The 25,039-nt window shown below is 44.3% G+C and overlaps 1 protein-coding gene across 2 annotated transcripts in view; it reads right to left on the bottom strand.

Moving 5' to 3' along the window:
• The window catches only part of CDC42BPB (CDC42 binding protein kinase beta), a 207,285-nt gene that overhangs the window by 62,498 nt on the left and 119,748 nt on the right, over positions 1-25,039 (bottom strand). For both annotated transcript variants that reach the window (XM_073608630.1, XM_073608631.1), the window contains exons 11-18: positions 23,535-23,654; positions 22,410-22,543; positions 20,574-20,816; positions 18,907-19,017; positions 13,583-13,824; positions 8,918-9,023; positions 6,976-7,100; positions 1,310-1,415 (exon numbers count right to left, since the gene is read on the bottom strand). In XM_073608630.1, coding sequence (XP_073464731.1) covers positions 1,310-1,415; positions 6,976-7,100; positions 8,918-9,023; positions 13,583-13,824; positions 18,907-19,017; positions 20,574-20,816; positions 22,410-22,543; positions 23,535-23,654 — 1,187 coding nt within the window. The remainder of the gene's footprint in view (positions 1-1,309; positions 1,416-6,975; positions 7,101-8,917; positions 9,024-13,582; positions 13,825-18,906; positions 19,018-20,573; positions 20,817-22,409; positions 22,544-23,534; positions 23,655-25,039) is intronic.

The following is a 25,039-nucleotide window of genomic DNA, read 5'->3' as shown; positions in this document are numbered from 1 at the left end:
TCTCTATTTGTCCTGTTTACCATTATCATTGAAGGTGAAAGTAAAAGAAAATCCCACATTTTGAGTTTTCTGCAGAAAAGTAATAGGGGGGAAATCTTCCAATGGGGACACTATTTCTGGCATGCCTGTGATCTCCACTGCCAGCTTTGCTGCCACACCCCCACTGTCCTGCATGTAATTTGAAGCCATGCCCTCTGCACTTGGGAACAGGGGGCTTGTGGTCACATGACTGCTTACTAAAACTAAAAAAAGAAGGTATAAAAAATTATTTTTGATAAAAGCTGTTTATTAGACCATTAGAGAGGCGTTTTTAATGCAATAGCTGGCTTTTCTTCATTTTACTTCAGATATAAAGTAGTAGAAAACACTGGACCTACAGGTAAGCCCTGTCAGCGGTGACAGAACGCTGCTGGAGGGCCAGGTTTTAAGGTAAATCTTTTATAATGTCTAATTTCATAATGTGCTAGTATGCGATGCATTCTATCCATAGGTGTGTATAACCTATTGCATTAGGGTGTGCGCCCTAAAGCTCAAACACATATGTTTGTGTGCATGTGTTTATACATGGACGGTGTCAGTGGGGCAGAGGACGGTGTCAGTGGGGCAGTGGACGGTGTCAGTGGGGCAGAGGACGGTGTCAGTGGGGCAGAGGACGGTGTCAGTGGGGCAGAGGACGGTGTCAGTGGGGCAGAGGACGGTGTCAGTGGGGCAGAGGACGGTGTCAGTGGGGCAGAGGACGGTGTCAGTGGGGCAGAGGACGGTGTCAGTGGGGCAGAGGACGGTGTCAGTGGGGCAGAGGACGGTGTCAGTGGGGCAGAGGACGGTGTCAGTGGGGCAGAGGACGGTGTCAGTGGGGCAGAGGACGGTGTCAGTGGGGCAGAGGACGGTGTCAGTGGGGCAGAGGACGGTGTCAGTGGGGCAGAGGACAGTGTCAGTGGGGCAGTGGACGGTGTCAGTGGGGCAGAGGATAGTGCCAGCTTTTGCCTTTTATTTTTTATTATTTTTTTACTAATTTTTTAGGAGCCCCGTTGGAGGGCGTCGGTAAAATATCAGGGGTTTAAACAGGGGGAATCTGCGTCACACAGGGTGATTATGGTGTGCCCAGGGCACCCCTATGATACTAGCACATTATGCCCTTAACTTGCTGGGGGAAGGGTTTTTTTTCCCCCCGACCTTACTACTGCTTTAAACTTGTAAGCCATCAAGGGATTTTTTTAGGGGATAGCTGTGTGTTTGAAAAGCACGGAGATAGTTTATCATATACACAAAGGCCAGTGCCCTTCATAGACAGAGAGAGGGAAGCACATACCAGTGTACGAGAGCCCAGACTGGAACTTCTCAGTGTCTCCAGTTCTTCAGTCATCTTGGATGCCAAGGCTTGCAGATAACCTCGGGCGTCTTTTTCATCGCTCACCCTACAAGAGAAAAAAAAAACACTCCGGCATTAAGAAAGTTTAAAAGAAAAATGAAAAAAAAAAAAAAAATTGAAATAGGGGGTTGTAAACCCCCCCCCCCCCCCCCCCCAAAAAAAAACCCCCTGCAGGACAAAGGCATAACAAGCTAGTAATGCATTGCATATTAGCTCATTATGAAATACTCACCTTAGAAGGAAGCCCCCCACAGTGGCGCCCGCACACCGTGAAATCTTCCCCGGTGTTCTTTCCGGGTTCACGGGCTCTGGTGCTGTGAGTGGGCGGAGCCGCGATGATTTCACTCTCGCGCATGCGTGCGGGAGCCGCCTGTCTCGGCACACAGCTCTGAAGAAATGACTCGGGTGGCCGTTCCTTCAGAGCGCATGTGCTGATGCCAGAATCGGCGGGATATACAGTAAATGTCTTCTATATGGTGCAAGTTTAGGAGATATTTACAGTACCTATAGATAAGCCTTATTCTAGGATTACCTATAGGTACAAACAACCCAGGGGAGTTTACTTCCTCTTTTAAGGCGGCCAACTGTGACCATGTTTTGATTTACACCCTAAATATGGATGTAAGTAACATAGAACAGGGTCACAAAGGTGGACACATCCTTTATATTCAAAGCACAAAAATTATTTATACGAAACGCATTGAAGCATAGCGGGGCGACACGCATGTCACATCTGGTCTTTGGTTAAGAGCATCCTGAGTAACGCACGCCAGCTCAGACATCAGAGCAGCGGGTTGGGAATCTGTACTGGCTTGCTGGAAAGACTGAGTGTCAGTGTTCTGTCAGAATAGCGAACCCGTCAGATTAGGTCACGGAAGTGACGCTCGGTCAGCTGCGCATGCGTTCCACCGGATCACCTGCAGTCAGAAGGCATCAGCAGACATCTTACTACAGCCAGCTACGTCTTGAATTTCAGAGTCATTTTAGCAATAAAGTGAGCGTATATAAATATAGTATATTGACATCTGTGATGCTGTGGGGGTGTTACATTTTGAAAGCCTAAAGGTTTAGCGCTGAGCAGTGCGGGGTGTACCAACATGGCCGCCCGTCACCTTCCTACTGCTGCCGGCCAGCTTCTTTCAAAATGTAACATCCAAACAGCATCGCAGATGTCAATATACTATATTTATTTCTATACGCTCACGTTATTGCAAATATTACTCTGTAATTCAAGATGTAGCTGGGTGTAGTAAGATGTCCACCGCCGCCTTCTTCTGACTGCAGGTGTTCTGTCAGATTAGCAAACCTGGTAGCGGTGGAACGATATCGCAGCTGACGGAACGTCACTTCTGTTACCTAATCTGACAAATTCACTATTCTGACAGAACACGGGTCTACAGGCACCTAGACCGGATCCAATTAACCTACCAGAATGTCTTTGGAGTGTGAGAGGAAACCGGAGTATCTGGGAGATAATGCAAACTCCACACAGGTCAGGTAGTGTCCTGGCTGGGAATCGAGTGCTAATCACCAAGCCATTTAGATTACAGCAGAATAGCTTAAAGTGGAATTTGTTAAAAAAAACAAAAAACGTTCTTTACCAAGGAGCATACATTCCACAGTAATAATTATGGTACCGAAATTAGTGTGTGCTGTAAATTGCCTCCAGCATCGTTCCTATTTCTTTTTGCTGAAGCCCGCTACGTACTGTTACCGTGCCCGTGGGTCCCGCGGACTCGATGTCCACCGGTGTCCCGCGATCGTGTCACGGAGCAGCAGAACGGGGAGATACCTATGTAAACAAAGCATTTCCCTGTTCTGCCTAGCAACATGATAGAGATCTACTGCTCCCTGTCATCGGAAGCAGTGATCTCTGTCATGTTCTAGTGAGCCCTACCCCCCCTACAGTTAGAACACACTGAGGGAACACACTTAACCCCTTGATCGCCCCCTAGTGTTTAACCCCTTCCCTGCCAGTGACATTTACACAGTAATCAGTGCATTTTAATAGCACTGATCGCTGTATAAATGACAATGGTCCCAAAAATAGTGTCAAAAGTGTCCGATCTGTCGACCGCAATGTCACAGTCATGATAAAAATCGCAGATCGCCATTACAAATTAAAAAAAAAAAAATAATAATAAAAATGCCATAAATCTATCCCCTATTTTGTAGACGTGATAGCTTTTGCGCAAACCAATCAATATACACTTATTGCGTTTTTTTTTACCAAAAATATGTAGAATAATACATATCGGCCTAAACTGGAAAGAAATTTTTTTTTTATATATATTTTTTGGGGATATTTATTATAGCAAAAAGTAAAAAAATTTTTTTTTTTCAAAATTGTTGCTCTTTTTTTGTTTATAGCGCAAAATATAAAAAAACCGCAGAGGTGATCAAATACCACCAAAAGAAAGCTCTATTTGTGGGAAAAAAAGGACGTCAATTTTATTTGGGTGCAACGTCACACGGCCACGCAATTGTCAGTTAAAGCGACCTAGCGCCAAATCGCAAAAAGTGCTCTGGTCAGGAAGGGGGTAAATTCTTCCGGGGCTGAAGTGGTTTGTAGGGCAGTTCTGACCCAAGTGGGTAAGTTTATACAGTGCAAAGGCCTTGCTGATCACCAGCTTGTCTACTGTGGGAAGAACAGAAGGCTTTTATTTGAGAAAAATTCCCCTGCAGCAGCATAGATGATAAATGTTTTTAAATGGTGGGAGTTATATAAAATGATCACCCATACTCAAAAGATGGAGGGGTCTACTCCCAATGTGAGAATCCCCTCCCTGGTAATAACTCCTACCAAACATTTACCTTACTTAACCACTTCAGCACCCGGAAGGTTTTACCCCCTTCCTGACCAGAGCACTTTTTACAATTTGGCACTGTGTCGCTTTAACTGGCAATTGCGCGGTCATGCAATGCTGTACCCAAACAAAACTTGTGTCCTTTTTTCCCACAAATAGAGATTTCTTTTGGTGCGATTTGGTCACCTCTGCGGTTTTAATTTTTTGCGCTATACACAAAAATAAAAAGAGCGACAATTTTGGAAAAAAAAAAAAAACACAATATCTTTTAATTTTTGCTATAATAAATATCCCCAAAAATGTTTTTAAAAAATAGAATTTCTTCATCAGAGCTTAGGCCAATAAATATTCTTCTACATATTTTTGGTAAAAAAAAAATTGCAATAAGCGTATATTGGTTGGTTTGCGCAAAAGGTATAGCGTCTAAAAACTATGGGAAAGATTTATGGCATTTTTATTTATTTATTTTTTTTACTAGTAATGGCGGTGATCTACGATTTTTAGCGGACCATTGACATTTATACAGCGATCAGTGCTATAAAAATACACTGACTGACAAATACTTACTGTGTAAATAACAGTGGTAAAGGAGGGGTTAACACTAGGGGGCGATCAAGGGGTTAAATGTGTGTTACCTCAGTATGCTCTAACTGTATGGGAATAGGATTGAGGAGACATTTTGCTGTTCCTACTTACTCCTCTGACAGCACGCGTGTGGCCAGCGGCGAATGCGACCGACCACGCGCATTGGGTCCCGCGCCCTCTGTCGGCTCTTAAAGGAACCCCGTACCTGTACGGGTTTTGGCGCAGCGGTGCCATTGTGCAGCAGTATATGTAAGCGAGCCGGTCGGGAATCGGTTAAAAATGTTTTTGCCAAAGGTGTTTTTTAATAATTCTAAAGGTTCCAATTTAAAAAAAACAAAAAAATAAATAAAATAAACAGGTTATACTTTTCTGCTCTGTGTAATGGTTTTGCACAGATCAGCCCCGCTCCTCTTCTTTTTGCGCCCCTCGCCAGCGGTCCTGGCTCCTCACCCCTGCTAAGTGACCCCAATAGCCAAGCCTCTTGGGGTACTTGCTCCCGAGCTGCGCTCCTGTAAATGGACATCATCTATTCGGACACACAGCATGGCTTGGTGCCATGCCCCGCTCTCTCTTCATTGGCTCACTGGCTGTGATTGACAGCAGTGGGAGCCAATGGCTCTCGTTGCAGTATTCGCCAATGAGGAGAGAGAGGCCAGGGGGAGCAGCTGCTCTTATGCACATTGCTGGATCAAGATGGGGCTCAGATAAGTATAAGAGGGGGCTGGGGAGCTGCACAGAGAAGGTTTTTTTAACCTTAAAGCAGAGTTCCAGGCTAAAATGCAACAAGGCCTTAAACAATAGAGCACCCCACACCCCCTCATTTTTGGTTTTTATGTTTTGATACCTTTTGTTTTAATTTTCTGCTTGACTTCCATCCTACCTCGTAACGGCGAGGTAGGTCATCTCCGCAATTCCATCTGTTGTGGACATTTTTATTAATGTATGTTGTCAGATGTCCCCCAGTATCAGTTTTGCTGTAATACGCTCATGTGAGCGTATTTGCACATACAGAGGTTGGTGGAAGACCATTGGCTGTGGAAACCTTCCCGTGGACACGGCAGATCTGTTTGCTCTTTTAAGGATGTTCGTTTATGCCTCACCATGGGACTGGCCACTTCATGGCGACTGCATCTAAACTCCTAAGTAAGCAGATCTGCGTACATGGGAACCATAGCATAACCATACAAAATTATGGCCCACTGAGCCATGATGGAGTATGGGAGGATGCAGTGGGAATGTGCACATGATCGTGTTCAGAGCCATGTAAGTAATGTGCAAATTGTGAGACACTTTGTGTCTCACAAGACGCTTGCCGCATGGCTCTGTCTGCACACGTCACTACTGTATTTCTATATGAATATATGTGTGTGGGATTGGTTCTTTTGAAAGAATACAAGCGTCTGATTCCGAAGCCACCACCTTCCTTTGTTATTCGTGTTTACAGTATAAACAAGGCTGGCTATTCTCTGGAGGATTCTGCTAAGCTCAACGTGATATCTGTGTCTGTGTTACTTGGAGATATAAAGCGCGCTTTCCCGGCATTATACAAGAGAGCCGTTTTTGTGCTTTTAATGGCAAAGAAATGATTTGCTTATAGGGAGAAGCTTAAAATTTCCTGGACACATCGGGCCCTCCTCCTCCCCTGCTGCCTTCTGGGACCTGTGTGTGTCCCAGAAGATGAAGGGACCAGTCAGAAAGCGCAGCTGTTTTCCCTCTACTAGCAATGCCGGCACTTGCACCCGAAGCCGATGGATGGATCGGCGTGAGGTGCCAACATCGGGGGATCCCTGGAAGGTAAGTGTCCTTGTGTTAAAAGTTAGCAGCTACAGTATTTGTAGCTGCTGACTTTAAAATATTTTTTTATACAGGCTGGAACTCCGCTTTAAAATGCATAGAATGCATTAAGGTGAAAAACTATTTTCTGCCTTTAGAAACATTTTAATGATTTGTATACAGAGGTTCCCCCCCTTAAACACAACCTTTATCTACTTTTAAAGGAACCCACAAAAAGAAAAAAAAAGACATTTTCTGGATTAGGTAGGACATGAAATATGGGTGGAACCTCAGTTTTTTTACAGACACAACAATGAGGATGTGAATAAAATGCTATGAGCATTCTTTGCCAGCACCCACCCACCTAACCACAAAAATAGATAAGGGGAATGTTACTTCCTCCTGTGAGAAACCCCAGACAAAGGAGATGTGGAAACCTACCACTGAATGATTTCTGCAATCTGAGCTTCCCAGTGAGCCACAGACTCTCTTTTGGACGCCAAGTCCTGAAGTTCGTCCTCCATTTGCCTGTTATGTGTCGTCAGTTTATCCACAAAGGAGCCGAGCTGCAGAGCAACAGATAGGACAGAATTGAAAAATGTATCTAAATCCCCCCAAAAAAATGAAAAAAAAAAGTAATATATTGCAGTCCTTAGAGGTGGCGGCTGCATACATTCCATCTCAGGCATTTTTTTCCCCTTCGTTTTCGCTCAGTGATTCACTTCCTGTCCTAGGCTATGGAGGAGATGTGCTGTCAACCTTATGTGACGGCTGCAAGACATCAAGACATCTCCCCCCTTTCCATAATACAAGACATCAAGACATCTCCCCCCTTCCATAATACAAGACATCAAGACATCTCCCCCCTTTCCATAATACAAGACATCAAGACATCTCCCCCTTTCCATAATACAAGACATCAAGACATCTCCCCCTTTCCATAATACAAGACATCAAGACATCTCCCCCCTTTCCATAATACAAGACATCAAGACATCTCCCCCTTTCCATAATACAAGACATCAAGACATCTCCCCCTTTCCATAATACAAGACATCAAGACATCTCCCCCTTTCCATAACAAAAGACGGATGTGTTCTGCAGTCACAGAGATAGCTTGGACCAATACGGACTTATAAGAGTAAAAAAAAGCGCAGGAAGTTATCAGCTCAAGATTTCTGGTAGGATCATTAGGTATTTTTTGCACCCAATGAACAGATATAAGAATTTAAAATACTACATTTGAAAAAAAGATAAAAGAAAAAAAAAAAAAAAAAAAAAAAGAAGTGATGGGGGCACTCATGTGTACTCGCTTCTGAGCCACCTCTGCATGCCCGGAGCATGGCTCAGCTCCGCCCCCTTCTCACTGGCTGTCTCTGAGCCAATGAGAGAGAGAGCTTCTGCCCTCGTGCACATTGCTGGATCAAGATCAGGCTCAGGTAAATACTGGGAAAGGGGTCTAGGAGGGGGCTGCTGCACACAGGTGTTTTTTTTACCTTCATGCATAGAATGCTTGAAGGTAGGGATGCACTATTACCAATTTTTTTTTTTTTTAAGAGTACCGATACTTTTTTATATACCTATCGCAACCCTATACCCTATTTTTTTTTATACCTATCGCAACGGTTTTGTTTACACCTCAGCTGACAGCAATGTTACAAAGCATTGAAGTTATTTACAAATGAAATACATTTATTTCTTTTACATTTTGCATTTTTTTTCTTGTGTAAATATATGTACGAACAAAGCAAATAAAAAAGTTTTAATTATTAGTTAAAAAAAAATAGAAGTTGACAAAAAAAAATCAGCAGGAAAATAATATTTAAATGGAGAAGGAGAATAAGGAGTTAATTAAGGCTCATTAGAGTAAATAAGGATTCATAAGGGGTTAAACAGAAGAACATTTAATAAACACACCACAAAATTTTTTTTTTTTTTTTTTTTTTTTTTTAACTTGACAGGTTGCTTTAAACTGACTTCATCTGCAGATCGAAGTTCATCCCTTTGCTCTATAGATGATGTATCAGGAAGATACAAAAAGAAACAAGAAGAAACAAGGTTTCTTTTATATCTTAGTGTTTCAGCTGCTGAGAAATGTTGTTGATAAACATTGCCCGGCTGATTTTTATTTGTTTGTTTGACTGCTACAACTGACGGACTTCTTTAGCTCTTCAACAGCTGAATGAGAGTCATCGGTTGTTAAGGACTTGGCGGCAAATGCCTAGTATCGGCACCAATACTGGTATCGGTGTAACCCTACTTGAAGGTAAAAAAAAAAAAAGACTTCAGCCTTTAGAGCCACTTTAAACAGATAAAAAGGGAGAAAATAAGAGAACCTTTCAAAAACGTTTTACATAGGGTGCACCAAGATAGGCAGACTTACCCTCTCTGTCTCTGCAGAAAGCTTTTTATTATCTTCCATAAGAATTGTTCTTTCCCGTTCATATTTCTCTTTCACGGTTCCCACCGTCTCCTCCAACTCACTTTGTCTGCAGGAAACAAAAGTGTTCACTTCACAATCATAGTGTACAATGCAGTGTGTGTGTTTGTTAGCTGTATGGCAACACAAGTAATATGTTAGAAATAAGTGCAGGCAGGGCCCCTGATGATGTCACTACAGCTCTCAGAGGAATACAAAATAAAAAAAACAAAAAAAAAAGGATGTTTGCTAACGTGTTTGAAATTCTTGAATGAGGAGCCAAGTGAATTAGAAGAGTCAAAGTCACTGTAGATCAAAGATCAGAATCATGGGCAGCAGGAAAGGCAGGGTCTTCTTTCAGATGGAACGTAGCGGAACAGAGCTCCACCACCTCCAGGTGCGGCCCCTGTGCTTTCCACTTACTACTGTCACTTCTAAATACAGAAGCCCGGCTGCTGTATTTAGAAGTGACAGAGCCCCTGTCCGAGCCGCTACACTGAACCCTCCCTGGGCACAGCTGGTGCAATGTACAGAGGGGGTGCCAATGGCATCTCTAATGCTGGGCATCCAGCCGTTGCAATTGTTGGTTTCGGCAGCATCTCTCACCACCACCTATCACACAGAGCCGGGGGAAGCTTCCGCTAGGATCCTCCTCGGCTCTGACAAGTCTTATGACAGATTATGAAGAGGAGCCTGAGAGGAAAAAACATCTCCCACCCTGTATTGAGCTGTACTGTGCTAGAAGGGGAATCACAATCCTGTCAAGGATGGGCATTTGTGGGTGGGATCCTGCGCTGTGCACGTCATATGCAGCGCGCTTCTGCGCTGTTCACGCCACATGCCACGCACTTCTGCGCTGTTCACGCCGCATGTTTCTGCGCTGTTCACGCCGCATGCCACGCGCTTCTGCGTTGTTCACGCCGCATGCTTCTGCGCTGTTCACGCCGCATGCCGTGCTCTTCTGCGCTGTTCACGCCGCATGCTTCTGCGCTGTTCACGCCGCATGCCGTGCTCTTCTGCGCTGTTCACGCCGCATGCTTCTGCGCTGTTCATGCCGCGCTGTTCACGCCGCGCGCTTCTGCGCTGTTCACGCCGCGCGCTTCTGCGCTGTTCACGCCGCGCGCTTCTGCGCTGTTCACGCCGCGCGCTTCTGCGCTGTGCACGGCGCGCGCTTCTGTGCACACCACATGCAGCAATCTCGTGAACTCTGCACACTGTATGTAGCAAACCCCTGGTATTTAATGCATTTTAAGAAAATCCCACAACCATTTGCTGCGCCAAGCTCAGCTCCCCATGGGGAGTTGGGGGGTGTGGTTGAATTCCTGCACCTATTCTCTGAGAAAAAAGGCCCCAAGGACAGGCAAGTATTACTAAACTTCTTTTGCACAGAACCCTTTAATGTTTCGTGTTGCAACATAGTTGCTTTAAATATATCTGTAAGTGAACAAAAGGTTGATAAGAATCAGCAGGGATTATCAGTCTGACTTGCGGTAAATTTTTTTGCATATTTGAGTCGAGACTTGAATTTCTGAGGTTTGTGCCCTCTGGGTAGACATGTGCTATTGTTACTTCTGAATCACACCAAGCTTACAATCAGATAATATAAGAAACACGATTGACCGAGATTCATAGGAACAGGTTCCCTCTCATCTAAGCAACACTAACATTAGACATTCAATACCAAAAATGAACCGATATAGGAGATGATTGCCACTGAAGTGACATAACTGCCTAATTTTTTTATTTATTCTTTAACAATTTCAGACATTATATAGCACTCCTGAAAGCTTTCCTTTTCTTCCACCAGTTTAGAGTTATAGAGGATGTCTTGCGCTAGAATTATTATTAAATATTACTATTATTATATATAATTAACGCTCGCAACGATACCTCACATAAATGGTTTGAATGCAGTTTGCATATGCAGGCGCAACTTACCTATGCGTTTACTTCTGCATGCGAGCACAAGAGGACGGGGGCAGCACTTTCTTATTGTTTATTTTTACTTTCCCTTTAAATGTAGTTTTTCGGGCAGTTGGGACACTAATATAGTGATCAGTGCTAAAAAAATATGCACTGTCACTGTACTAATGACACTGGCTGGGAATAAGTGAACATCAGGGGCGATCAAATGGTTAAGCGTGTGCCTAGCCAGTGCTTGTGTACAGTGTGGGAGGTACCTTTACAAGGGGAAGGCATTGATCTATGTTCCTGCTTTGCAGAGACACAGGATCAATGACTTCCCTACTGATAGAACGGTGATCTGCCTTGTTTACATTGAGTCTGCAGTGCTCACAGATCAGCTCCTGCTGTGTATAATCACAGTGGGGGCGGGTTGCCAGTGGCACGCATGTGCGCCCCAGACCTGGTAGTGAAGGACCACGTGCTAGGTATATGATCCTGCGCAGGAAAGCTGCCTTGCCACTGTACATGTAAATTATACGGTCGGCAAATGGTTAAGTAGCATACAGTAAGTTTTAGTAGGCATTCTGTGCGATATAAAGACAAATGGGACCACACATACAGTGAGAGGAAAAAAGTATTTGATCCTCTGCTGATTTTGTACGTTTGCCCCCTGACAAAGAAATTGTCTATAATTTTAATGATAGGGTCATTTTAACAGTGACAGACAGAATAACAAAAATATCCAGAAAAAAACGCATTTCAAAAAAGTTATAAATTGATTTGCATTTTAAAGAGTGAAATAAGAATTTGATCCCCTATCAATCAGCAATATTTCTGGCTCTCAGGTGTCTTCTATACAGGTAACGAGCTGAGATTAAGAGCACTCCCTTAGTGCCGGTTCACACTATAGCGACTCGGAATCCGACTTGTCAGACCTCAAGTCGCCCCAAGTCGCTTAACATCAGAAATTCCATTATAGTTAATGAGAGCCATCTTAATGTACACTACTGAAGTCGCTCCGACTTCAGAAAAGGTTCCTGTACTACTTCAAGTTCGACTTCTAGGCGACTTGTACCCATAGATTTCAATGGAAGTCACCTTGCAGTTGGATCCTCGTCTATAGTGAAGCAACTTAACAGGAAGAAGAAAAGAATTTATCAAGGTACAACAACGATGTCACAAGAGCTGATTAGCTCTGATTGGCCACAGGCAAAGTTGCCTGTCCTGGAGGCGACTTGAAGTCGTGTTGTAAGTTGCTCAAAGTCGTGCTGAAGTCGCCTCCAAGTCGCGCTGTAAGTCGTGTTGCCCCTGTGCGAACCGGCACTTAAAGGGAGTGCTCCTAATCTCAGCTTGTTACCTGTATAACAGAAGCAAATCAGATTCCAATCTCTCTACCATGGTCAAGACCAAACAGCTGTCCAACGATGTCAGGGACAAGATTGTAGACCTACACAAGGCTGGAATGGGCTACAAGACCATCGCCAAGCAGCTTGGTGAGAGGGTGACAACAGTTGGTGTGATTATTCACAAATGGAAGAAACACAAAATTACTGTCAATCTCCCTCGGTCTGGGGCTCCATGCACGATCTCACCTCGTGGAGTTTCAATGAGAACTACATGGGAGAATCTTGTCAATGATCTCAAGGCAGCTGGGACCATAGTCACCAAGAAAACAATTGGTAACACACTACGCTGGTGGTGAAGGACTGAAAATAAATCCTGTAGCACCCGCACAGTCCCCCTGCTCAAGAAAGCACATGTACAGGCCCGTCTGAAGTTTGCTAATGAACATCTGAATGATTCAGAGGAGAACTGGGTGAAAATGTTGTGGTCAGATGAGACCAAGATCGAGCTCTTTGGCATCAACTCAACTCGCCGTGTTTGTAGGAGGAGGAATGCTGCCTATGACCCCAAGTACACCATCCCCACCGTCAAACATGGAGGTGGAAACATTATGCTTTGTGGGTGTTTTTCTGCTAAGGGGACAGGACAACAACTTCACCGCACCCAAGGGATGATGGACGGGGCCATGAGCTGTCAAATCTTGGGTGAGAACTTCCTTCCCTCAGCCAAGAGCATTGAAAATGGGTCTTGGATGGGTATTCCAACATGACAATGACCCAAAACACACGGCCAAGGCAACAAAGGAGTGGCTCAAGAAGTACATTAAAGGTCCTGGAGTGGCCTAGCTACTTATTTCACCCATTAAAATGCAAATCAATTTATAACTTTTTTGAAATGTGTTTTTTTTTGGTGTTATTCTGTCTCTCGCTGTTAAAATAAACCTAGCATGAAAATTATAGACTGATCATTTCCTTGTCAGTGGGCAAATGTACAAAAATCAGCAGGGCAAAGACTTTTTCCTCACTGTATATTGGTATGTACATGTAGTGGTATATATTGGTTGGGGGCGTGGCCTGGTTGGAGTCCAGGCTGAGGTTGCCACTCTAATTACCACCATAGGACCATAAAAGATAAGCGGCACCAGAGATAAACCTCCTTTTTTACCCTTGGAGCTACCGTAGGAGCCGGGACTCCCAGTTGCAGCTGCAGAAGAATCCATATACATACTCCACATCAACTGAGCAGCACAGCAAGATACAATGGGTCACCACGTATATACTGGCAGCAGGTAGCAAAGGCAGTTGCAGTGTAAGGAAGTAAAACCGATAAGCTAAAACGAGTCATTAGCAGATAACGCCGATGTACAGCGCCAATTCCCACCTCTCCCGTTTGGCTTTTTCCAGTTTGTCCTTTAACATGAGGATCTCCTTCTGTAGGGCGAGCTGCTGGCTCTCTAAGTCATGTATCCCCTTCTTCACATTCTTTATTTCCAGGGAGTGAGTGGTCTCCCTTCGCAGCAACTCCTCTTCGTAATACAGGATCTTCTTCTCCATCTCCGTTTTTACCTTGGAGAGCTCCTGCTGTTGCTCAGAGGTGAATCCAAAGGCTCGACCACCCTTCAGCTGGAAAAGAGAGCACAAATTCAAAAGGTCAGTCCACTCACAATTGTTTTTTTTCAGTTGAAGGTTTAGTGTGGTGGACTGAGTTACTGACCACAGTCTTGCACTGAGATAAGTGGACTAGTATAACTATCACTGTACAACAAAGTAGGACAGAGATAAAGCATAGCCGTGCTTATCTACACATCAAAAGAGAAATGAAAGCGGAACGTCACCCAAAAGGGCAATCTCCGCTTGTTTGCTTCCTCTCCTCCGCTGCCACATTTGGCACCTTTCATGATTCTGTCAGCAGAGATAGTTAGGCCGGCCATACACAGTTCGAATTGCTGCTGAACCGGCTGAGATTCGAACCATTAGTGGGCAGGCTGAATGTACCAAGTAAATCAAATCGATCAACTTTGGTATAACCAACCTGTTGGATACACTTGCGATTCCAGCAATAATCACTGTCTTCTCCCAGCGGGGGGCGGCTTCCCCCCGCATCACCCAAACCATGCAATGGCCCGGCATGAGGGATTACCACATCAAAACACTGTCTGTGTTGATGGGGGAATCAAACAAATTTCTTTCTGCAACCCATGGTTGCAGGAAAGAAATTCACTCTGTGTATTAGCTTGCCTTACTCGCTGTCAGAATACAATGATCAGTGTTGCCGCTGTTCTGTCGAGAAATGCCCCCCACCGGATAGTGCCCGGCCTGAAGGGCGCATGCGCCATACGTAACAGCACAACAGTCGATTTTAACATCAGCTGTTGTGATGGCGCAGGCGCACAATAGACAACAGATTGTTTATTTTCTGTCAGATTGTGCCCTGGGCTCCGCCTCGCTCCCGTGGCGAGTTCATGTCCATGGTGGGTGGTTTTCTACACAGCAGTCGATTGGGAGATTGATTTCTGTACAATCAGCCTGCCCATAGGTGGATCAAATTCAGCCCAGCCCAGCTGAGTGGGCCAAATTTCGACCCACCTATGGACGGCTTTACATGTACAACAAAGTACAGCAAATTTCTAGATCTTATCTTTCCCTCAGTTGAAATCTACAACCAAATGTGCACTTTCCTCATCTAACATCTCTGCACTCATTTTATATGATAGCCTTTTTTATTGTACAGTTATCTTTAAAACAAGTCAATCCCCCCCCCCCACCCCCCATCTAGTAGCCCTCCCACGTGTTAAAGTGGGGTTCCCATTAAAAAAAAAAGAACATTAAAAATCAGCAGCTACAAATACTGCAGCTGCTGACTTTTAATTGGACACTTACTTGTCCCAGGGTCCAGCGATGCGGGGGATCAAAGCCACGCTCACCCCCCCCCCTCCGCTCGTCGGCATTTCAACTGTGGGCGCGTTGGCCCCCGCAATCATCTGGGAGTGGTCACGTGTCCCAGATGATTGACAAGAGGGAGGGTGGAGAGGCGATCTCCCTTCCTGCGCCGAGGGAAGTGACGTTAGGAGCCCAGGCACAGAAGGAGGCAGACTACGAGGGACCCCCTAGCAACAGGCATTTAGAGGTGAGTAAAAAAAAACATTTTTCTCCAAATTTTTTTTAAGAATATTACTAATTTTTTTTTTTTGGGGGGTGGAACTCCAGTTTAAGCTGGCCATAAATTGTTTTTTTTTTTCCCAATCAGTCCGATTAACCACTTGAAGACCGGGATTTTACTGCCACTTTTTGTTTACAAGTTTAACTCAGTATTTTTTGCTAGAAAATTACTTATAACCCCCAAACATTATATCATTTTTTTAAGCAGAGACCCTGGGGAATACAATGGCGATCATTGCAATTTTTTATGTCACAATGTATTTGTGCAGGGGTTTTGCAAATGCAATTTTTTGGAAGAAATACACTTCAATGAATTTAAAAAAAAAAAAAAAAATACAATAGTTATCCAATATTTTTGTATAATGTGAAAGATGATGTTATGCTGAATAAAATAGATACCTAACTTGTCACGCTTAAAAATTGCGCACGCTTATGGAATGGAGACAAACTACGATACTTAGGTGACGCTGTAAACGCCTTTACGGGTTACCTGTTTAGCATTATGGAGGAGTTGAGTTGAGGTCTAGCGCTAGAATGATTGCTCTCGCTCTAACATTTGCGGCGATACCTCACATGTGTGGTTCAAATACCATTTACCATATGCGTAACTTACGTACGCGTTCGTTTCTGCACCTTTGCACTGAGGGATGGGTGCGGTTTAATTTTTTAAAATTATTTATTAATATTAATAATTATATTATGCCGATATGCGTCCTAACCTTGAAGAGGAATATTGTTGTTATAGCAGCAGCTAGCTGCCATAACCCCAGTATCCTCTTCTTCGGCCGGCGCTCCTCTTTCTGATAAGAGTGGTCTCTGCAGCGAATTCGCTGGAAAGATCACTTTTATCAGCGGCGGAAGAGGGCCCCCCGCCGCTTACCAGAGCTGTCAGCAGCGGCGGAGGCGATTGGATGTTTGCACTTGCTTGAAATGGAGACGAGTGAGGGGAAGATGGCCCCCACCCGTCTCCATAACATTGCAGGGCAGAAGCGACATCAAAACGTCACTTCCGCCCATTGCACTTAAAAGGGACTTTTTTTTTTTTTTTTTTAAATGACAAAATTTTTTATTTTTTATTGCATTTTAGTGTAAATATGAGATTTGAGGTATTTTTGACCCCAGATCTCATATTTAAGAGGTCCTGTCATGCTTGTTTTCTATTACAAGGGATGTTTACATTCCTTGTAATAGGAAAAAAGTGACATTTTTTAATTTTTTTTTTAAAGAACAGTGTAAAAATAAAAAGGTAAAATAAATAAGAAAAAAAAATGTAAACGCGCCCCAGTCCCACCAAGCTCGTACGCAGAAGCATACGCAGAACGCATACGTGAGTAGCGCCCGCATATGTAAACGGTGTTCAAACCACACATGTGAGGTATTGCTGCGATCGGTAGAGCAAGAGAAATAATTCTAACCCTAGACCTCCTCTGTAACTCAAAACATGCAACTTGTAAAATTTTTTAAACGTTGCCTATGAAGATTTTTAAGGGTAAAAGTTTGTCGCCACTCCACGAGAGGGTGCAATTTTGAAGCGTGACATGTTTGGTATCAATTTACTCAGCGTATCATTATCTTTCACAATATAAAAAAACATTGGGCTAACTTTACTGTTGTCTTATTTTTTAAATCAAAAAAGTGATTTTTTTCCAAAAAAAGTGCGCTTTTAAGACCGCTGCGCAAATACGATGCAAAAAAAAGTATTGCCAATGACCGCCATTTTATTCTCTAGGGTGTTAGAAGAAAAACCATATATAATCTTTGAGGGTTCTAAGTAATTTTCTAGCATAAAAACCTGTTTTAAACATGTAAACACCTAAAATCCAAAACGAGGCTGGTCCTTAAGTGGTTAAAACACCGCAGTTGTGGAGCGGCCCCCTTTTACTTGAATGGCTCATGTTTGGTGGTGGCCTATGGTATCGTTTGTAAGACCGCTGCGCAAATACGGTGTGACAGAAAGTATTGCAACGACCGCCATTTTATTCTCTAGAGCATTAGGAAAAAAAAAATGTATAATGTTTGGGGGTTCTAAGTAATTTTCTAGCAAAATAAAGTTTTTAACTTGTAAACAACAAATCTCAAAAAGAGGCTCGGTCCTTAAGTGGTTAATGTACTCATTTACTACATGCTACGTGTGGATCTGTCCTGTTATTACTTGCAATTGCTTTTTTTGCTGTCTGGCAACAAAAAGTTCTTATAAACAAAAATGGATGACGACTCATAATAGTATGCATTTATGGAAAAACAAGAGGGGGAAAAATGACTTACCGTATATATTTGAGTATAAGCTGAGTTTTTCAGCACTTTTTTTGTACTGAAAGTGCCGCCCCCCCCCTTATACTTGAGTCACTGCCATCTGCCTACCTGATCAGCCCGTGTCATGCTTAGACGGCAGCCGACCAGTGTACAAAAGCCGCGCCGCCTCCTCCTCGCCCGTTATAGGGGAACTCAGTTTCCCAGCAGTGAGTCAGTGTTCAGCCTATCACGGACGAGGAGGAGGCGCGGCTTTTGTACACTGGAATGGCCGCCATCTCACTGCATGACACGGGCTGATCAGGTAGGCAGATCGGCACAGGGAAGGGCCGCAATAAACAGACACAGGGAAGGGCCGCAATAAACGGACACAGGGAAGGGCCGCAATAAACGGACACCGGGAAGGGCCGCAATAAACGGACACAGGGAAGGGCCGCAATAAACGGACACAGGGAAGGGCCGCAATAAACGGACACAGGGAAGGGCCGCAATAAACGGACACAGGGAAGGGCCGCAATAAACGGACACAGGGAAGGGCCGCAATAAACGGACACAGGGAAGGGCCGCAATAAACGGACACAGGGAAGGGCCGCAATAAACGGACACAGGGAAGGGCCGCAATAAACGGACACAGGGAAGGGCCGCAATAAACGGACACAGGGAAGGGCCGCAATAAACGGACACAGGGAAGGGCCGCAATAAACGGACACAGGGAAGGGCCGCAATAAACGGACACAGGGAAGGGCCGCAATAAACGGACACAGGGAAGGGCCGCAATAAACGGACACAGGGAAGGGCCGCAATAAACGGACACAGGGAAGGGCCGCAATAAACGGACACAGGGAAGGGCCGCAATAAACGGACACAGGGAAGGGCCGCAATAAACGGACACAGGGAAGGGCCGCAATAAACGGACACAGGGAAGGGCCGCAACGGACACAGGGAAGGGCCGCAACGGACACAAGGAAGGGCCGCAACGGACACAAGGAAGGGCCGCAACGGACACAAGGAAGGGCCGCAACGGACACAAGGAAGGGCCGCAACGGACACAGGAAGGTATGCAATAGACAAAGGGAGGCTGCAATAGACACAGGGAAGGTATGCAATGGACACAAGGAGGCATGTAGCTGCAGATGGGCATCGTTGACCCTCTTTTCCACTTACAGTAGGTGCTGCATTTCTCACCCTCGGCTTATACTTGAGTCAATAAGTTTTCCCAGTTTTATGTGGTAAATTAGGTGCCTCGGCTTATATTCGGGATGGCTTATACTCGAGTATATAGATATATTGTCTTACCTTAAGCGCTTCCAGATCACCTTCCAGCTGTTTGGAAAAACTGTCGCTGTGTTCTCGTAATTTGCGCTCCTTGGAGGCCTCAGCTATCGCATCTTCCAGTAGAACTTCCACCTGACACCAAAAAGACGATCACAGAAATTAAATAAAAGGCAAACGTGATATTAAAGGAGTTCTAAAAGCTAAAGGTTTAAAGTAAAGATGAGTACTAACACCACAGCAACAATCAAAAGTATTTCATAAGACTCACTCTGTGCTGTTAATTTGAACATGGATCCTAGAATCTTAGAATAGATATGGTTTAACATTTTACACACATGCCAACTACAGCCTAAAAAAAAAAAAAAAAAAAAAAACGAATACTATTGCTCCGCAACAATAAAAATAAAAAAAAAGCTGCTCTCACTGCAGGACTTACCCTATCGAGGTTGAATGATACCCACTCTCATTCAACCTACTTCATACTGGTTGAACTGAATGCCTTTTAACCACTGTTTTACTGCTGTGCATCAGATTGTGTGTATATATATATATATATATATATATATATATATATATATATATATATATAGATAGATATAGATATAGAGAGAGAGAGAGAGAGAGAGAGAGAGAGAGACATATAGAGATATAAATATACGTAATCCTGCACTTCCGCCTGCTGTGATTATTCACAGAAGCCGATCTGCGGGTGCCAGGCACTCGATATCTGCCGATCGTCAGGTAGAGGCTCAGAATGGAGCTCTGCCTATGTAAACAAGGCAGAGTTCCGTTCCAACAGGGGGAAGGTATGGATTTTGTTTTCCTGCAAAGCAGGGAATAAAATCCATCACTTCCCTTAGTAAAAGCAGCACACTGTGTACACACAAACACTGGTTAGGCACACAGTTAACCCTTTGATTGCACCTGATGTTTAACCCCTTCCCTGCCAGAGTCATTAGTACAGTGACAGTGCATATTTTTAGCACTGATCACTGTATTAGTGTCACTGGTTCCCATAAAGGGTCAGTTAGTGTCTGATTGTCCTCCGCAATATCGCAGTCCCGCAATAAGTCACTGATCGCCGCCATTACTAGCATAAGAAAAATAACTAAAAATTCCAGTATGTATACACCATAGTTTGGAGACGCTATAAACCAATCAATATACGCTTATTTTGGATTTTTTTTTACCAAAAACATGTAGCAGAATATAAATTGCCCTAAATTGATGAAGAAATTAGATTTTTTTTTTTTTTTTTTTTTATTGGACGTGTTTTATAGAAGAAAGTAAAAAAATAAAATGGTTGGTCTTTTTTTGTTTATAGTGCAAACCCCCCCCCCCCCCAAAAAAAAACGCAGAGGTGATCAAATACCACCTAAAGAAAGCTCTATTTGTGGGGCATGACCGCGCAATTGTCATTCAAAGTGCGACAGCGCTGAAAATTGGCCTGGGCAGAAAAGGGGTGACAAAATGACAAATTTTATTTGGTTGCAATGTCACACAACTGCATAATTGTCAGTTAACGTTAACACAGTGCCCGATCGCAAAAAAATGGTGGTAAAGGGGGGTAAATCTTACAGAGGTCAAGTGGTTAAAGTGACAGTTACTTGAAGTAAATAATAGTAAGCCAGTGGTTGCTGTAAAGGATTTGGTTAAAAAAAATCTTTTTTTTTTTTTTTAAAGATCACCTCTTTTCTGGCCTTTTCCGACTTGCGCATTTCCTGACGCATAGAGTCCAGTTTTTGCATCACGACTTCCAGTTCCTCCTCTTTGTCGCGCAGTTGCCGGGACAGCTTTTGCTTCTGCGAGCGCAGGTCGGCCATCTTTTCATTGAGGTCCGAAAACTCTTGCAGGGCGAACTTCCTCTGTTGATGAGCGTCCTTGAGTTCCTTCGTTTGGCTTCTCAGCCTCTCCTGAGCTTCAGAAAGTTGCTTTAAAAAAAAAAAAAAAAAAAAAAAAGGGATACAAAATTTATAAGTAAAATACTTTAAATCAAGAGGCACAGTCCACATGTTGTAGTGGCTGGTGGGAGAAACTTCATCATCTATTGGGGAGAACAGGGAACACAAAAGCGTCAGAAACCAGTGTGGGTTTTCAAAAGAGCGACAATTTTTACTCACCACCTACTGGAAAGTTATGTCTTAAAAAAGAACTCCAACCATCAAAGTAATTGTTTTCTCAAGTTGCCTCCCCTACCCCTGGACACTATTTATCCTACATTTCTAGAATTAAAAAAAAAAAGTGTTTTGTTTTTTTTAGGAACTCCCCTACGGCGGTTGGATTATTATGTCACCCCTGTATTACAAGCAAAGGCTCCCGCTGCTGTCTCAGCCAATGAGGAGGGACAGTCCCTGGAGAACCAAGGCTCCCATGCACAAAGCTGGATCGCAATGGGGCTCAGGTGTGTATTAGGGAGGCTGCTGCACAGAGGAGGTTTTTTACCTTCATGCATAGAATGCATGAAGGTGAAAAACCTTGAACCTTTACAACCACTTTAAAGAGGCATTCTGCCCCCCCCCCCACCAAAAGATTAAAAGTCAGCAGCTACAAATACTGTAGCTGCTGCTTTTAATATTAGGACACTTACCTGTCCATCAATCACGCAATGTCGGCACCGGCTGCCGCCGCCATTCGTGGTAAGGGTACTTTCACACTAATAGCGTCTGGGTGTCGGCGTTGAAGCGCCGCTATTTTTAGCAGCGCTTTACTGTCATTTTAGCGGCATTAAAACTGCCCCACTAGAGGCCCGAAAAAGGGTTAAAACTGCCCGCCAAACGCCGCTGCAGCGGCGCTTTGCCGGCGCTGGCCATTGGGCTCTAGAAGGAGCCAGATAATCGTAGCTTCCACTTTTGGGTGGAACTCTTGGCAGACAAAGTATATTCCAAACCAAATTCACTAATAGAAATAAACCACTTGGCTGATTTCCCAAATCGTCAGGTCCGCTTCGAATTTTCAGCGATGTGTCCCTGGTCATGCCCAGTAGATTTAAAATCATCTGCAGAGGCTTCCAGGATATAATAGCAACTTCTAAGAACTTTCTTAGCAGGATATTTCCTAACCGTTTTCATCTTCCCATTTCAGAATCCCAGAGACCTGGGAGGACAGATGTCCCCCACATGGGAATCATGAAAGTCTTGAAGCTTTTCCGACAGGCCTGCTTTCATTTCTAGCAAACTCAATGGGTCAGACAACAAAGCTGTTCCTCAAGTACGTGTATACATGGGGACACGATGCAAACATTGCACAATCACATATTAGCGGATTAGGCTTTTTATTACTCAGTCAGTATAGGAACTGAGGGAAGAAACAGACTTGAGAAAATACAGCCCTGATAAATAGGGGGGGCTTAGTATACTGTTGAAAATGGGATTGGACTGATGTCAGAATTGTTAAGGTTAAAAGGTTCAGAAAGATCATGAGCATCAGTGAGAAAGCCAGCTAAAGAAGCCGATTCAAGCAGCCAGTTTACAGAGTCCTAGATTTAGAGGGTACCACAGAATCCCCCCCCCAAAAAAATGACATACCTTCTGCAGATCGTCCCTCTCTTGCCTTAATGTTCTCTGTTGCTTTTCAAAGCCTTTCAGTTTGTTCGAGGAATCCTCTAACTGCTGCCGTATTGCAACTGCATCCTCCAGCTGACGCTCTATTCGACCAGAATCTTTTAAGAGAAACGCATTTTTAATACATAAAAGGATTCACAGAGCACTATGGGGTTTAAGAGAAAGAACAGCAGGTGAAGATTGCTTTTATAAACCTAAAAGTGATGCAGAGCTACCCAATCATAAATAATAACATTCAATAGGATGGTGAATCTAATATTAAATAAACTAAAGAATGCTATAAAGTGCATAATATTGCAAACTATATATATATATATATATATATATATATATATATATATATATATAGTGAGTCCAAAAAAAAAAAAAAAAAGGAATATATAAGAGATATATAGATAAAGATATATAGATATCTATGGATAGAGTAAAGATATCTCTCTCTCTGTATGTATGTGTGTGTGTGTGTGTGTGTAGATATATATATAGTGCATCAAAAAGAAAATAAATACACAAGTCCCATACACCATACAGTGATTGTGCAACTCCAAATTAGTGAATCTCTTCTCCAAAAACTGAGGATATGACACACACACCCCTGTGTCCTTCACCCCACCTCAAGGGTGTCCTCTCACCTTCTAAATAGGACAATTCTACACTAGAGGTTTTTTTGCATATTTGGATATACTGGTCATATATATTTTTTTGTCACTATATTTGCATCTTTCTGGATTTCTCAAGTGAGATATAGATATATAAGCGCGTTTACACTATTTATGTATTTGCATGATTATGCACTCTTATTCATTTCAGTGTGACTTTTGCGCTTGAGGGACGTTAGGAAAAGTCCAGCAAACAGCATCTTTGGGACATATTAGGAGCGCTGTATACAGCGTTCCCAAAACGCCCTGCCCATTGAAATGAACAGGCAGAGCTTCCAAAGCATATGAAAAGCGCGCAACACGGCCGCTTTTAACCCCTTCTTCAGTTGCTAGCAATCAAGAATGATGCCCACCACTGTCCATAAGGATGTAAGTAAATGTAAATGACAAGCTGCAGGATGGAAGAACCTCTCTAATTCGGATGGCATACCTGATATTTTATTCTTTAAGCGCTCTATTTCTTCATTTAGTTTTCGGATTTCTTTGTCACGGTTTAAGGTTCCTATTGCTCGAGAGGAGCCCTGGAGAGACTGGACTGTTTGAGTGGACTCTGGGGAAATCAGAATTCAGAACATGTGTTAGGACAAGACAGTTCATTCAGGTGGTTTATCTACAATTAATACACTATCAAAGAATGTGAATAAAGGAGCATCTTGTGTTTTTTTTAATAAGAAATGTATCATGGACACATCTGTGTGAAGGGTCGCCTTTACCTGCATGAAACTGCAAAGGTGTTTTGTGCAACTATGTGCAGGCAAGTCCTACCTATGTGCAGCGGCTGCACGGACACAGCTGTGCGGGTGTTCAAGGACAAGCACCTGCATCTGCGCGGCTGTTAAATTAGGACTGGTGGTTGTGTCTGTGCAGACGCTGCATCCAAATGGACATGCATTGGACTAAATTACTAAAGATAAAAAGAGGTTTAGGCTGGTTGATAGCATGATCGCTTCACATCCCATCCTGGTCTTATACAGCATTCTCTAACTACCTCCGGGTTTCCACACATTGGGGTTGATTTACTAAAGGCAAATAGACAGTGCACTTTGCAAGAGCAGTTGCTCCAGAGATTAGTAAATGCGTAGAAGCTCTGCTGACTTCCATCATCCAATCATGTGCAAGCAAAAATGCTGCGTTTTTTGGGGGGTTTTCCTTGCACTAAAAGCTTTGGTGCAACTGCAAAGTGCACAGTCTATTTGCCTTTAGTAAATCAACCCCATAGAGCACTGCTGCACAAACATTAGCCATAATAAAAGTTCCGGCAGGGCTCGATGAGGCCAGGCCGCAGCAGGGCTCGATGAGGCCAGGCCGCAGCAGGGCTCGATGAGGCCAGGCCGCAGCAGGGCTCGATGAGGCCAGGCCGCAGCAGGGCTCGATGAGGCCAGGCCGCAGCAGGGCTCGATGAGGCCAGGCCGCAGCAGGGCTCGATGAGGCCAGGCCGCAGCAGGGCTCGATGAGGCCAGGCCGCAGCAGGGCTCGATGAGGCCAGGCCGCAGCAGGGCTCGATGAGGCCAGGCCGCAGCAGGGCTCGATGAGGCCAGGCCGCAGCAGGGCTCGATGAGGCCAGGCCGCAGCAGGGCTCGATGAGGCCAGGCCGCAGCAGGGCTCGATGAGGCCAGGCCGCAGCAGGGCTCGATGAGGCCAGGCCACAGCAGGGCTCGATGAGGCCACAGCAGGGCTCGATGAGGCCACAGCAGGGCTCGATGAGGCCACAGCAGGGCTCGATGAGGCCACAGCAGGGCTCGATGAGGCCACAGCAGGGCTCGATGAGGCCACAGCAGGGCTCGATGAGGCCACAGCAGGGCTCGATGAGGCCACAGCAGGGCTCGATGAGGCCACAGCAGGGCTCGATGAGGCCACAGCAGGGCTCGATGAGGCCACAGCAGGGCTCGATGAGGCCACAGCAGGGCTCGATGAGGCCACAGCAGGGCTCGATGA

Source organism: Aquarana catesbeiana, linkage group LG13 (genome assembly GCF_042186555.1).
Source record: "Aquarana catesbeiana isolate 2022-GZ linkage group LG13, ASM4218655v1, whole genome shotgun sequence".
In the NCBI taxonomy this organism is placed as follows: domain Eukaryota; kingdom Metazoa; phylum Chordata; class Amphibia; order Anura; family Ranidae; genus Aquarana; species Aquarana catesbeiana.
Note: the sequence above shows the minus strand (reverse complement) of the source record. Positions and strands in the feature narration are given on the sequence as shown.